At 38.9% G+C, this 14,473-nt stretch overlaps 1 protein-coding gene across 9 annotated transcripts in view; it reads right to left on the bottom strand.

Annotated features, from left to right (window-relative positions):
- Positions 1-214: 214 nt before the first annotated feature.
- The window catches only part of SUN1 (Sad1 and UNC84 domain containing 1), a 33,444-nt gene continuing 19,185 nt past the window's right edge, over positions 215-14,473 (bottom strand). For 5 of the 9 annotated variants that reach the window (XM_032126211.1, XM_032126218.1, XM_032126209.1 and 2 more), the window contains 17 exons: positions 13,513-13,635; positions 12,408-12,491; positions 11,979-12,089; positions 10,462-10,560; positions 9,720-9,813; positions 9,548-9,606; positions 8,226-8,371; positions 7,846-8,070; positions 7,268-7,354; positions 6,864-6,907; positions 5,805-5,940; positions 5,064-5,318; positions 4,460-4,544; positions 3,972-4,087; positions 3,333-3,500; positions 2,417-2,509; positions 215-1,987 (listed from right to left, as the gene is read on the bottom strand). In XM_032126211.1, the coding sequence (XP_031982102.1) occupies positions 1,874-1,987; positions 2,417-2,509; positions 3,333-3,500; positions 3,972-4,087; positions 4,460-4,544; positions 5,064-5,318; positions 5,805-5,940; positions 6,864-6,907; positions 7,268-7,354; positions 7,846-8,070; positions 8,226-8,371; positions 9,548-9,606; positions 9,720-9,813; positions 10,462-10,560; positions 11,979-12,089; positions 12,408-12,491; positions 13,513-13,635 (2,039 nt within the window). In that variant the 3' untranslated portion in view covers positions 215-1,873. The remainder of the gene's footprint in view (positions 1,988-2,416; positions 2,510-3,332; positions 3,501-3,971; positions 4,088-4,459; positions 4,545-5,063; positions 5,319-5,804; positions 5,941-6,863; positions 6,908-7,267; positions 7,355-7,845; positions 8,071-8,225; positions 8,372-9,547; positions 9,607-9,719; positions 9,814-10,461; positions 10,561-11,978; positions 12,090-12,407; positions 12,492-13,512; positions 13,636-14,473) is intronic. The other 4 variants (XM_032126214.1, XM_032126215.1, XM_032126216.1 and 1 more) reach the window with 4 other exon arrangements.

The following is a 14,473-nucleotide window of genomic DNA, read 5'->3' as shown; positions in this document are numbered from 1 at the left end:
CCCGCAGCGACCCAGGTGTGCCTTTCTTCCAAATCTCCATCTGTGATGTTTACCTACCACCCACACGCTGCTCCTGGACCTACCCCTTAAAGCTTTGTAACTCTGCCCCTTGTAAAAGCCCGAGTGAAATCTCCTCACCCCTGCCCTAGCTCGGAGAAATGTTAAAATCACAATCTTTCCTCACTTATTTAAGCAGCTGATAAAAAAAAAAAAATACAGAAAAGAGGCTTTATTTCTTGCTTCAAGTATTACATGCACTTTCAAAAATTAAAACTCTTTATTTAAACATCTCAATAGCATCTTGTCAGTTTGGAGGCAGCAAAGAATAACAGACATTTTGAAAAGCATTTACAAAAATACATTGCACAAAGTCCTATCTTGCTTTTTAAAAAATAAGTTAGTGTTATTCAAAATATTCCCCCCCAGCTACCTAATTTCAATTTATACAGGATAATTCTAATTTTAAATAGGTAACCTATAATATGAAAACACCTGTACATGTGTCATCTACTCCTCTGCGTAGGCCATAGGTTCTGTCTCCAGGTCGAGTGAAAAACAGTTCTTCACATGGAGACTTTTGTATTTTGAACATTCGAGGACTGTTGTGCAACATACATAACTCAATTCAGAAAACCAGTCAGCAGGTCCATGTGGTAACAGTTCTGTGGAACTACAAAATGCACTAGAACAGCAAGATAAAAATTCTGCATACAAGTAAATTTCAGGAATCTTTTCCAAAAAGGATCTTCAAAGCAGCAAGGCTAAAGGGAGCAATAAGCAGTTTCTTCTTGTTCTACGTGGAAATGTTGTTTCCAAGAGCAACTCTACTCATCTGGTACCCGACTAAGGCTTGTGGGGAGGATGAGGAATGCCTGTGTTTGCACACAGCAGCGCTGAGCTCAAACCCCTCTTGTAAATGTGACGCAGCAAGAATTACTTCAGGCTTGTTTTGCACGCACTGAATTCTCACTGTACAACATTTATGGAGTATAACAATCAACCAGTCTAAGGAAATCTTGTCCCAAAGAGATCACTTTTGACAAACTAAGGTAGTTCAACTGCTGTATAGCAGTGTTTACTGAGCAATTTAGCAGGTTACTGAGCAATCAGCTCTGAGCCAGTCAGTACATCAAGGTCGATTTGGAATTGACACTAAAAAAAGAACAAACTGGCCGAGTTGCCATGGTAAAAACCCTTAAAATAACTTCAGTTACTTAAAGTTATCCCTGACTTTTAGAGCAATTCACGGCCACAAATTACAGTAAAGCATTCTCAGTCGCTGGTGTTTAAACTGGTTTTGGTTGTGTTAGCTTTCCCTGACAGTAGTAGTTATTATATTCAACATGTAGCAAAGAAGCCCTTTTGGATCCACCAAAAAGGTCAAAACCAACTGTCAACTGAAGGACACCTTTAGCCACAGTCGGTGTTCAAAATGTACCACAGTTTTTGGCTTATGGTGCCAAGCTAGCAAAAGTATGCAGTCAAGTCCTGGATTAAAAAAGAACAGATTCCTAGTTGCAGAAAGTGTGGTTTATTCTTTAAAAAAAACCTATACATTCATTTGTAATAAAATATGTGTTACCTGTTTGCCAACTGGGCTTTATGAACCAGAGCTGTTTGCATGCATTATTTCTCTCAGCATGGACACAGAAATATGAAGCGAACTGGCAATTACAAGCTGAGCCTTAGAGCAAATAAAAATTAGGGTTTATACATTTCTGCTGACAGTCTTCTGCCTTTATCAGAGGATCAATAGTTCTGCAGTGTGTATCTTGCATCCTCGTCCTTTACAGAGTCCAGTGTTGTAGGCTTCCCAGTATATACAGATTAGGAACAAAATGTACAAAGCAGCCACCCCCAGCTGTAGTGTGGATTACTCGGCAGGTTTCCCATGCACTCTGAACCGATAAAGGCAGGTGTACTCTGCATGGCCCCAGTTAGAGAAAATCCTCAGCTCCACTATTTGGAATGCGTCTTCATTTTTCTCCTGGAGAAGGAAAAAGCAAACACACAAACCAGTGTCAGGGTTCTGGTATAAACAGCTGCAACTGAAGCTTTCTTAGGTTCCTGCAAGTACCAACAGTCATTAATAACTAAGTTACGCCTTGGGACTTTTCTGTTCCTTTGAACAGAACCTTCCTTGCCTTACAATTATTTGTGAGTCTGAAGCAGCATGGAACAGACTCTTCCCATGTTTAGCAACTTCTGACCATTTGTGGCCAGAGGGCAACAAGCCTTCCTCCCCTCTCATCTATTTGGGCCGTAGATGCTGAGGCAGAGGTAGATACCTTCTACCCCAGGTTCTACAGCGCCCAAATGAGAACAAGGCCTTTGCCCTTTGCTGCTCATTGCATGCAAGTGTAGAAAATAAAAGTAATTTTCTTCTGACACTTTAAATCTTACAATCCAGACTTACCATCACTGGAAACATCTGCAGTGGTTCTCCTTCTTGATCATAGACATACTCCCCTAGAAGCTTGCCTTCTTCTTGATATTCATCATCCAGACCCTGTAACAAGATGAAGATTTTTGCTTCCATCATATTTCCAATCAAACCCAACCTAGAAGCATGTCTACATAGCAGATATCAAGAGACAGCACTTGGAGGTCTGTAAAGCCAGGATCAGAATGTTTCCCATGTAATTTAAAGTCCAAGCACAGCTTGTACTCCAGCTTCCTGCACTGTAAATAGTTGTGCTGTTTACGTGTTTTCTTGGTCAAACCTCTTAATTTCCATGGCTAAACCCCTACTGCAGTATACAATACTGCTCAGGACAAGCAATGAGAGAACTTCAAGGTTCATGCCAAGATTCAAATGTTTGCAGGTGACTGTTTAAGCATTTAGAAAAGCCTGACAAAAAGTTCTCAGCCATCGTAACTACACTCTGAGTTAGCCTGTGGTCTCCTCTGTTCCAAAATCCTGCCTACACAACTGTGGTGCTGGGTAAAACGAATTTAAAAAATTATTTAAGGCACATAACAGATAAGGTGCAGAGACAAAATGGGAGGGGTAGTGAGTGTAGAGAGAAAGAACAGGAGGGAAAATGAAACAAAGTGTACGAAAGAACTAGACCAACTAAAAAAACATTATCTCCCTCCAAAAGTGTTTACTACTCTCTTAAGGCAAGAGTAAAGAAATAACTCACCCAAAATTAGTTGCAACACTTCTTATTCCTACTCTCAAAGCTCCTAAAGACCACCTCATTTTAAGACCAATGACTGAAACAGTTTATCATCTTCTTAGCTATCCTCCCTCAAGTTACTATTTTCCAAGGTAAGTAACACAAATATTCTACGTACAAACGTCAACTTAAATTCAGAGACAGACTTACATATACTGAAAAATTTCTAGGAGCACTGGTGATATTTCCTGTTGGTGAAAGAGTTTTTGGTATGTGTTCCAATGTAAAGGCAGTTGGATAGATCTTCATGGAAAGTCTCACCACAAGATAGCCCTGTGATCCTTTGAAAGCCCAGCAGTTTCCTGGATACATGTCCGGCTGTACAGAAGGAAGGTGAAGAGAACAAGGTGGGAAACAACAACAAAAACAATGCTACAAGTGCGTTTCATAATTTTTTAAAAAATAAAAATAAAGAGTAATAAAGAGTTGTAATGAATTCTGAATTCTTAGGGACAGTCTTAGACAGTAAGGGACAGGAATAATCTCCTTGGTGGAACTCTTCACGAAGACACCACATCCACCTGAGCCACCTGTGGTGTTTTGAAGACCTACCTTAGAGATTACTTCTCAACAAGAACCCTCCCAGCCCTCACACTTTGCACAAGTCCAGTGCACCACCCCAGCTTCCTGTGAGTCTTAATTTTGCTAGAGTAGGGCTGTGTCCAGGGACTACCAGGAGAATCCCACTCTTGGGAACATAGTACAGAGATACAACCAGCACCCCAAGAGCCATCCAAACCACTAACACAAAATAACATTGCTGCATTTGTTTACTTGGCCTTTAATTACCTGAATCACCACTCTGGGAGACTGAGAGAAGTACCACAGAGGAATTCCAAAGAGGCTAATTAATGCTGTCTTGGTCTCGTAGGTTTCAGAACAGCGAGTACTCAGTATGCTGCCACCTCAAAAAAGATAGATCAGGTTAGCAGAAATAAAAGTCTTCAAGAAGGAGTAATTAAGGCAGAGATTTATATAAAGCAGATATTGTTAAGACCTAATAATTTTCTGGGGTACAATGCTTCTATCACGTACAGTGTTATTTTAAGAACAGGTTAAAGGTTTTTCATTTCTTTCTTACCCAGTTGTAGACATGTTGAGAACTATTCTATCCCTGTCCATGCACACCTAGGCTGATGCACAGCCCTGTAAACACCATCACAGATTGCACTCATCTGATGATCAGGCAACACACGAAAACACTCTTAATTTTAAGATTTCTAGTAAATACTACTAAAAGCATGGATAGTAAAAATGGTGTTTCCTCCACTACTTACCTCCAGATTCCAAGGCGAAATCCACCATCCCAGTCTTGTCTTGAGAGTAGAGTTTCAGTGCATTATTTACAATAATCTGTGCTTGCTATAGGTGTACACATACAAGACAAGGGAAGGAGAAATGTTTTAGTAAGATCAAGTGATAAAATAATTTATATCTATATATCTGTGAAGTTATAAGCATCTTTTTGAGACGCTGCACTTCATCAAAAGTCTTTGAAAGCCTCTTTTAAGACAGAGGCCACTTTTAACGCACAGTTGTCTCTCTTAGAATACAAATTCATACTGCATCTTGACTGCTGCTTTCTTTAAATTCTTCCCAAGACCCTGAGCTGCATTTCTTTGGTATACTTGTTTCTTGGGAATTCTTCAATTTTCAAGATAACACACTCTGAAAAAATGCAAATATTCACAACAGGCAACAATCAATGCTGTAAGAATACACTCAGTAAAGCATTTTCTGCAGCCCTCCTCATTTCAGCTGATGTTCCTGACATCTCCTAAAACCATTAACATTTATGTTGACAGTTAGGTTCCACAAAATGCCCATGAAATAACTCTTTCCAGTTTCAGTTGAACTTTTGAGACCTTAAAACTCACTCACCGCTTCTGTGATTCCAGAAATCCCTGCATTGGTCACAGCGTTTGTGACTACTTCAGATGTTACTTTTTGGTTTGTTACAGACATATGGAGAGTAATATTCTTGAGGATCTGCAACTCAAGATCCCGCAGCAAAGTCTGTAGATCACTTTTGCTCACAAAATTGGAGGTAAGCCACTGGAGAAGTGATTCAGGAAAGTCTTCTTGATGATCACCAAAAAGCATTAGCTTGACAGATTCTTTGACCTGGGCATCTACCTAGTAGAAGCCATTAACAATTACAATTATTAGTTTTTACAAATATTATTTAAGTCATAGTTGATAATCCTGTATTATTTTGTTGGCTACATTCCAGTCAGCCCTTTTAAAAGGCTTCAAAGGAACTTAAAATTCTTTTAACAGCAACTCTCAGATAACAAACCTAACTCACTTTTACATAAGTTTCTTTTCCATATTTGCATGGGTTAACAAAATATATCAACAGCAAAGAACTGTACAGAGAACTGCTACTACATCATGACTTACAAGCAAACCCCTGCCATTGTAGAAAACAAGCCATGAACTCCTGTGTATTCAAGTGTTATGCACTAACAAAAAAATTCACAGTAACCCTACACAGAACACTGTCATTCTGTAAGATTAATACTATCCCCATGTTACTGATTGCAGTGCATTTCAAGTCAGTGAACAAAACCAAGTAATACCAAATTTTACTGGGACAGTTAGAGAAGTTGCAGAACTTACTTTTTCATGAATGACATCCATTTTCTCACAACTCGTCTTCACACTTTGCCCAGATAACAGCTCCGATTTCATATAAGACAGCTCTAGTTCTAGCTTTTTAATTTTGGACACAAGTAGACTATATTGATCATCATCTCTGACAAAAACAAGGAGTCAATCATTAGGAAAGAGCAGTTGGAATCATTCCATCAAATTCCAAAGGTGTGAGAATATACTTGTCTAATAGAAAGTGCTTTCCTACCTCAACTGTTCACCACAATACACACAGAACCTGCAGCTCTTTGAAGATGTTACTTAAGGCATCCTTAGAATTAATGTATTCAAAGCAAAGTATTCTGAAGTTATGGAAAAATCCATCAGTGATGAATTCAGATTATTACCAGGCTGACAAGCTGGTAACTCAAACATATACAAACTTTGGGGAATTTAAGGGCTTCTGACAAACCAGTCAAACTTTATTTGTGTGACGTTGCCACTGGTTAGAGCAAGTTTCAGGCTACCTCACCCAAACCAGAGTAACTCCAGAGGCAGTGCTGAGTTACAAACAGCAGCTCATATATGCTCAATACAGACCAGTCTCCAGTGAGTGCTATGGAAAAAAGGTCTCCTCCATCATTCTAAGGCCATTTTACATTTCATTCTAATTTAAATGGCAATTCGGCAAATAAGCCAAAAACCAGAGACAAACATTAGAATTGATCCAATTTAAGAATTTAAATATAAAGCCCATCAAAAGCAGTTACTGTATATTTCACTAAATGATCTAAAGGAAAATTCTAATGCATTTATAACAGGACGAGAAGTCCCTCACTCTCCTCCACTATGTGAAAGTGTTGTTGTAGGGTTGCCCCCCACACCAGAGGGGGGTCCTGTGCTGATGTTCAGCATCACAGCTGAAATGCAGTACAAGACAGAAGTGCTCTTGCTGACAATACAAACTCTCAGGGTCAGTTAACTGATACAAGATAAGGATTGTTATATTGGGAAGAACAACACACAAATCACTGTCAGTTGGCATCACGAGTGAAAAAGCAAAATATATTTGAAAAGTGCTTATACCTCACTGTTTTTGATTTGGCTATGTCAAGCTCCTTCTGGATGTCCTAAAAAATACAAAAGTTAAGTTTTATCAGAGACAAAGAAACTCAAGTGACAGAAAGAGGATAAAGAATGTTATATGAAAATAAATTTTAGCACCATCTGTACAGGACTGTGCTCACAATGTTTGTGCCTCTGTATAATATGTTTCATTCCAAATAGAACCTGCCTCACTGGTCAAGGGAATAATTTTTAAACTTGGAATGAAACCCTCTCCAAGAAGGGGGAGCAGAAACACAAACAAGTTTTGAGACTTAGGGACCTGTAACAGCCAGACTGCTGTTTGGGACAGCAAATAAAAAAACTTACTCTGTTTTATCAACAGGTTACAATTAGAACAAGTCATCAAAGCTCACTTTCAATACCTTGGATTCAGCAGAGAGTTTTCTAAGAAGGTCTTCCAGCGTCTGGATGCGCAACTCATGTTCTTTATGCAAAGTCAGGAAGTCAGTCTTAAAAAAGAGGGAAGAAAAAGGGGGTGTATTTTCTTTTGGAGTACAAATACCATAACTGATACCTTCTGCAAAGTGTAATTTTCATTCCTTTCTGTGAATGTTTAAGTGATTTATCCTGCAGGTAGTGTGAGAAATTACAGAATCTGTAATAAATCCAGAAGTCTGATTCAGCTGTAGTAGGGGCCATACACAGGAAGTTTACCACAAAACCCCTGCTTTGTCACTAGCCCTTCCTATAGTCTTCTTTATCTGTATGGAAACAGGATAAATCCAGCAGCTTTTCAGCAATGTAGGAATGTACTTTAGGCCACCTGTCTGCAATCAATCCTTTCTCAGCAGTAACAAAGGAGGAACAAATGCCCTCAACTACTCCCTGGCCTTTACTACCTATATTGGTTATTTCTAGAGCAGAAAAAGAATCCTCCAGTCAAATTGCATTAGTAAAACTTCAGTCAGTATCAGGAAACATCAATAACTGACTGTCCTACCTTTTCCTCCAATTTCATATCTTCAAGATGCTGACTCATGACATTTTTTATTAAGTTCAATGTTTCACTTCTGTCACTCATCGTGGCAACCTGATCTTGAAGATTCTGGAGTAGGCTCATCACTTTGTTATATTCTTTGTTATGGTCATGGCATCTGTCGGACATGAAGGCCATTTGCTTTTCCAGCTCACTTATGCGACCAAAGTCAAAGATATTTATGGTATCCTGAAGTATAAAGATAATGCTTTAATATATAAAAAAATCAAGACACTTATTTACATTACTCTCGTGCAATAAGTAGTTATTGAAAAATATTGAAGACATGGGAGTTAAGAGGTCTTAAATATATGCAAGTTCTTCCTTAGACTGTTCTCCCTCACCTTTGGAGGTTGCACAGAATGAAAAGAATCATGTTGCGGTTCAGGAACATGAACAGAATCATCTGTTTTCTGTATTCTGTCAATTCTTGTCCAGTTCAATGGAGGTAATAACGAAATGAAGCCATTAAGCCCCCAGAACCACATTCCTAGAACAGAAAGAAAAAGCAACACGTGTTCAAAAGAATTCTCCCTTCCAACTGCTTACATCTACAAATGGTCTTTTTAAGGACACAGCTACCTTCAGTTTGCAAGGCAGGTGCCACACAACAGACACTACTCCAAGTCTAAACAAAAATCTCCATGAGTCAGCTTTAACGTTTTTAAATCAAACACTCAAAAATATTGGGGAACATCCATCAGTCCCACTCACACAGTTGTGAGGCAGGGAACTTGCACTTAGATAAATCACGGTACAAGCTTAAACTTGGTTCTACTGCTTCCCTGGCACCTTGATCACATTTGCAGATTAAGACAGGCCACATTTTCTGAAGGCAGATGCAAGTGCTGCTTTTTATCTCCACAGAAAATACGTTGCATTATACACTTACTACAGATGACATTGCATAAGAGCTAATAAAAGTTGGAGGAAACTTAGGCTTCCATGGAAATAAAATAGCATTTCACAAGATTACACTTATTTTTGCAATATCTTAGTGGGAAGTAGCAACTTTTTCTACACAGGGTAAATTCTTTCCTTGTTCACCCTTGCACAGAGGACTTTGAATCCCCATTGTAGGTTTCCAAGCAGCTTCATCTTCTCCACAAAATAGCTGCAAATTTGTAAGACTCACAAAAACATGAAACTGCTTTTCAGAAATGGCTCAGCACTTCTGGTAAATACTTCAAACTTAATTTGTTTAATTTCAAAGTTGACAGCTGGTCTGGAACACTGTCTACTAACCAGTCTAAAGTCAGCAGTATCTTAAGCAACTAAAACATGGTCTAGAGCAAAGGAAAGACAGGATGAGTTTGTAAAAACTTAACCACACTTTTATGGAGACTGACAAAGCAATCAGTACACAGCCTACTCTTTCATTGCTACTCCTACGATGGGAGGAAAAGAAGAAAGGACTTCAGTGCATTTACTTACTCAACCACTCTTTCTAAAGAGCTCTATGCAATTAAATCAATGATATTACTTTCAGGACAAGGAGAAAGCTCACTGACTTGTCACTACCCTGTAGGCTTGAATTACTGCCCGTTCACAAACAAACTTGCTTTTTTCCACTTCTGCATCTTCTTCATAAATCAACTAAAAATGTTATTTTGGAACAGCTGTAGTACACACTCTGATTTGTATTATAAGTGAACAATTGACATACCTAGTAGAAACAGGAGTGGAATAAGAAACAGTAACCACCTGTAGTTCTTTGGAAGGCATCTAGAGAAAGAGAGGGAAGTTTACAAGAAAGAATACATTTACCATAATTAATTTTTATATTATAACTGGGTAAATAACTTGCTCACAAAACAATAATTTCAAATGATACACACCTTCTTACAAGAAACACCTTGAGCAAAGACATCAGAGTAACAAGTTGATACCACCCAGTTCTAAGCAACCTGAACATGCCAGAAGCTGCCCTCCCTAGAAGACAAAAGGTGGGAGTGTGAAATGTAATTACTGCAGGACATGTTCAAAGAAACCAAGCAGAGGGACACGCAGCTGTGGCCAACAACGCTTTGCAGAGTGGAGAAATGCATGGATAAGGCAATGCATGCAGCTTATTAACAGCTAGATATCACAAGTATGACAGCATTGTAACATCAACTACTCAACAAGATCAACAGCCATGCAAGGAGATAAAGTGCTCATTTGTTGTGACAATGCTACCTCGCTGGAAATTCAGTATTAATGTCTGAACACAAGTTATCACACACTGGAGACCTCAGTATGCTCCAGGAAATGCACAGGTTAGCAGCAGCAGTTTTTGTAAGAGGAATACCAATATAGGAAGTGACTGCCAAACCAAACACGCCCCATTATGCCTGACACCCCATATTCAGTGCTATTGACATACTCATTCCCTCATGAAACAGTCTGGTTAGTCTCCTGTTATGCCTGTGAACAGAAACACACCCTCTCATTAAGCATATTTTGGTCAATAAAGTAGCACATGCATTTCAAGATACAAAAGCTACAGCACAAGCAGGCTGAATTAGTGTAAGTCCCTGCAGTCCCCTAGTTTGCCAAAAGGAACAGGCAATGCACACACACACGGATTAGAATAGTAACCTGGAGAAAGAAGGGCCAGCCAAAGTAGAGACAACACCTTCTGTGACACAAGCCATCCCGTTGCTCCCACTGATCGCAACACGTGAAGCATAAAGTAACCTGGATTGTAACAAATTAACTCCATGTGGTAACAGACACAAAGGAGATGAAGGCTCTCTTCAGTACATGCAGTGAACACACTCAGCCCCCTGCCCATTCCATGTTCTGCAGAATTTTAAACCATACCTTTCAGTAATCTCAAACTTGGTTCTCCACTACTTTAAAGCAAAGCAAGCCGCTAATAAATACGAAGTAAAGTAAAACCAAGACAGTTTAGAAACTGAATTCTCATGGACAGAGAAACAGAATGAACACCATCTGTGCCATTAGAATATCATTTTTTCCAAAATCAAAGTTTACATTTTGTAACATATTTATCCAACAATGCCATGCAAAGTGTAGCAGAGAATAGCAAGAGTACTACCATAAAAGCAAGCTTTAAGAACATCATAACATTAAAAGCATCTTATTTGTTCAAAATTAAGTATCAAGTTCATTATCTGGGTTACTGTTGAGAAGCAAGAACAATTAAAAATTTAAAATTCCACTGATGTCTAGCAAATACTGATAGAAAATATTCCCTACTGAAAGTTACAAGCAGTCAATTTTCATTAAGCTATGTGTTCCCAAGGATGTTCAGTACGACAGTTTTGTATCTCTTAAAGAGAACAAAACTGCCACCACCGAACACCCCCACCCTGTAACATGCACTGTAAGAAATGCACTGTAAGAAAATGCTGTAACTTAAAGCCTGCTGAGGCCAACAATTACTATGTCCAAGACTAGGACCAATCTTTCTACAGAACAAACTACACAGTATATGTCTAGAAAATAATCCTACATTTTTAGATTAGCAGATATGTCTGGGTTAATCTGAGGGATTATAGGTATACCAACCCAATGTTTTGCAAATCATTTAGGTGACTGAAGTGTCTCAAATCATTTTCCTTTGCTGTATAAAGAACACTCAACAGATCCTTGATGCCTCTGTCATTCAAGCTAGGGAGCGCTCATCTCACAGGGTAGATTCTATCCCTACATAAGATTCCTGTAAAAATTGACTATCACTAGAACAAAAATAAAATGTTAAAACCCCTTTATTCAAATAACCTTCATACGAGTATTTCATACCTTGCTTTCATTTAAAGTCAGCTTTTCAACCTATCACGCATACAAATCTCCCTGAAGTGCAATAAATTAACAATCTGACTTGTTCCTTTTAACAGATGAGGTGCACGTTACCCTACACCTTGTTTTCACTAATAGGTAAGCAGCCTGCCACGCTTGTGCAAAGAAGAGCAATCAATCAGAGCAAGAAGTCAGACAGAAGAGGTGTTAAGGAAGTTAGTTGTCTAGGCACATTTTTACCCTACTTTGATAGATGAAGGAAGGAAAAAAACCCCAAACACAAAGCACGTATGATTAACATTTTGAGATTGCGATGCAAAATAAAAACAAACAAAAATGTCCAAGTCAACCTGCAGAAGAAAAGGTGTGCCAAATGGTCCTTGCTACCCTTTTAGCCCATGAGGATTGCATGTGGTCTGTGGTATATATTTCAAGATGTTTCTTCCCCTTACAGTCATCACCTGTTGGTTGTGGTAACAGTTGATTAATGGGATAAAGCCAGGATCAAGTCAAGATTGTTACAAGATAACTGGAACAAGTCTATCTCACATCATCAGCTATCAACCCAAAAACTGCTAAGCAAACTTCAGGGGAAGGAAACTTCCTGGGGGAAAGACTACAGTACACCAGGGGATCACCATCCCCCCCCCTACACCTAAGTTGCAAACCAAATATTTACTTTGTAATAGTGGTATCAGACAGCCCCTGACACTATGGAAGCTACAGCAACAACCTGCTGTAGAGCCCAAGGCTGAGACAACATTAATCACTGTACTTACATATTGATTCCTCATTCACACCAAGATGACGATCTTCTCTGTAGAACTCCTTTACATTCATGCTCCCACAGTAGTCTGAGTGAGCTGCAACACATTCAAAAAGCACACATGGAATCTAATTCTCAAGTTCAAAGCCTTTCATATACACAGATTTTAGCTACACTGGCTTGGTTCACTATTAAAGTCAGGTTACTCACAGAAAACCTGAAAAATGACTGAAGAAGAAGCCTACTCTGTGCAATCATTCTTTTGTCTTTAAATATCAGGGGGCCTATTGGTTCAAAGAAATCTTTCTGCTTCTTTACAGAGAGCAAAGCTTGTTAAAAAAAAAAAACAAAAAAACCCAACCAAACAAAAAACCCCCAAAACAAAACAAAGAAAACAAACCCAAAAAAACCTCAAACCCCAACCAACCCTCATTCAGTAAGACCCTGTTCCCAACATTCCATCAAATGGGTCAACCATTCATTACATATTTGTGCTGATTTTAACAAACTTGTTACATGAAGGAGAAGAAAGCATTAGCAATTATAAGGCTCTGAGCAGAGAGAAGAAAGAGAGCAAAGTTCTACTCACATGCAAAAATCAGTTACCTTCTGTCTATGGCAATTTAACTTCACTTGTAGAGCAGGTATAATAGAAAAGAAAGCACCAAAGAAGAAATGAATGTTTTCAGGGAAAACAAGATGTGCTCTAAAGTAGTGCAGAGTGATGAGAGCAGTTTGAGTTTTGCAAGACAGATCTAAACAAGCTTTAAGTGCACAGCAGATTTAAGGGTGATAAGAGAGACCTAAAGACATTGAAAAATTAGAATTTGACACTATCACCATAGTTTTTAAAAATCAAGTTTCTCAATTAAAAAGTTACTCTCTACCACTTTCTAGTAAAAATCAGCATGTGGATCTTGTATAAAGGAATCTTGAGAAAACAGAGGAAAGGTATGAAAAGTGTAGTACAAGTGAGGTAATAATAAAAACAGAGAGGAGCCAGCCAAAAGACTATAGAAGAAGATCACCATAGTGCCAACGATGAAGTCCATAAGAAAGAAATGCCAATACACATGCTGTCTTTGTTTGGAGACCAAGGAAGACAACTGAAAAAGTACCTTTATATTCATAACCCAGCTTCAGCAAAACCATTTGAAATAGTTGCACTAATAGTGATGCAAAAGATGCTGCAGTATTTTTGACCAATCGTAGAATCTTACTCATGTAGAAGTACGTTCCTCCTATTGAAAAAAACAGTGTGAATACAAATTATTCATCCATAGAAATATGTAATTTTGTTCTCTGGTCACCATTAGCTTGTGTAAGAGTGAGGACGAAGCAGGGAAAGCCTTTAGCCAAGAGTATTAAACTTGAGCAAGTGTGGTTTGAAAAGTCTGGGTATATTAGATTTCACATCAAAGCTTTTGTAAGAACTACACACCCTGGATAATGACTTCAAGGCAAAATCTGTAACTTCAGCAAGAATAGCTTTGCTTAGTGAGAATGCAGAACTCTAAAGAGCACTGAATTCCTTGCTTATGGAACTTGGGATTCCTCACTGATGTGAGCTGCTGATCCTGATTTTGGGGTCCCAGTTCCAAAGAGACACTAGCAGTGTTATTCTGGATTTGAAAGTGAAGACTGTTCAACACCTTCCCTGCTGTTACATCAGAGGAAGCATCTACAGTGGTCTGCCTGAAGTGCTAGAGACACACCCTTCTCCAGAACCACAGGAACAAAGCCACAATCCACCACTGCTGCTGTCCTAGACTCAGCCACATGCCCAAAACCTGCCATGACTGTGTGCGCCTTTCCCCACCCACACACCCCCAAAGTCTGACCCAATCCTCTAGTTAAAGTACAAAGGAATGTACAAAGATGAGTAAAATTCTCTCATGTGAATACAAACTCAGAAGCACAGAAAGTTTTCATGCAGTGCCAATTTAAGTAGTTGACTGTAAAGTCAAAAGAATTCCACTCTGTGCTAGACACTAACTAAAAACAAGTATTTAACTCACGTATCTGAAGTCGTATCATATAGCTCGAACAAACTGATTTCTTGTACTGAAAACAAACTCC

Source organism: Corvus moneduloides, chromosome 16, assembly GCF_009650955.1.
Source record: "Corvus moneduloides isolate bCorMon1 chromosome 16, bCorMon1.pri, whole genome shotgun sequence".
Classification (NCBI taxonomy): Eukaryota; Metazoa; Chordata; class Aves; order Passeriformes; family Corvidae; genus Corvus; species Corvus moneduloides.
The sequence above is the reverse complement of the archived record's forward strand: the minus strand, read 5'-3'. Positions and strand labels throughout refer to the sequence as shown.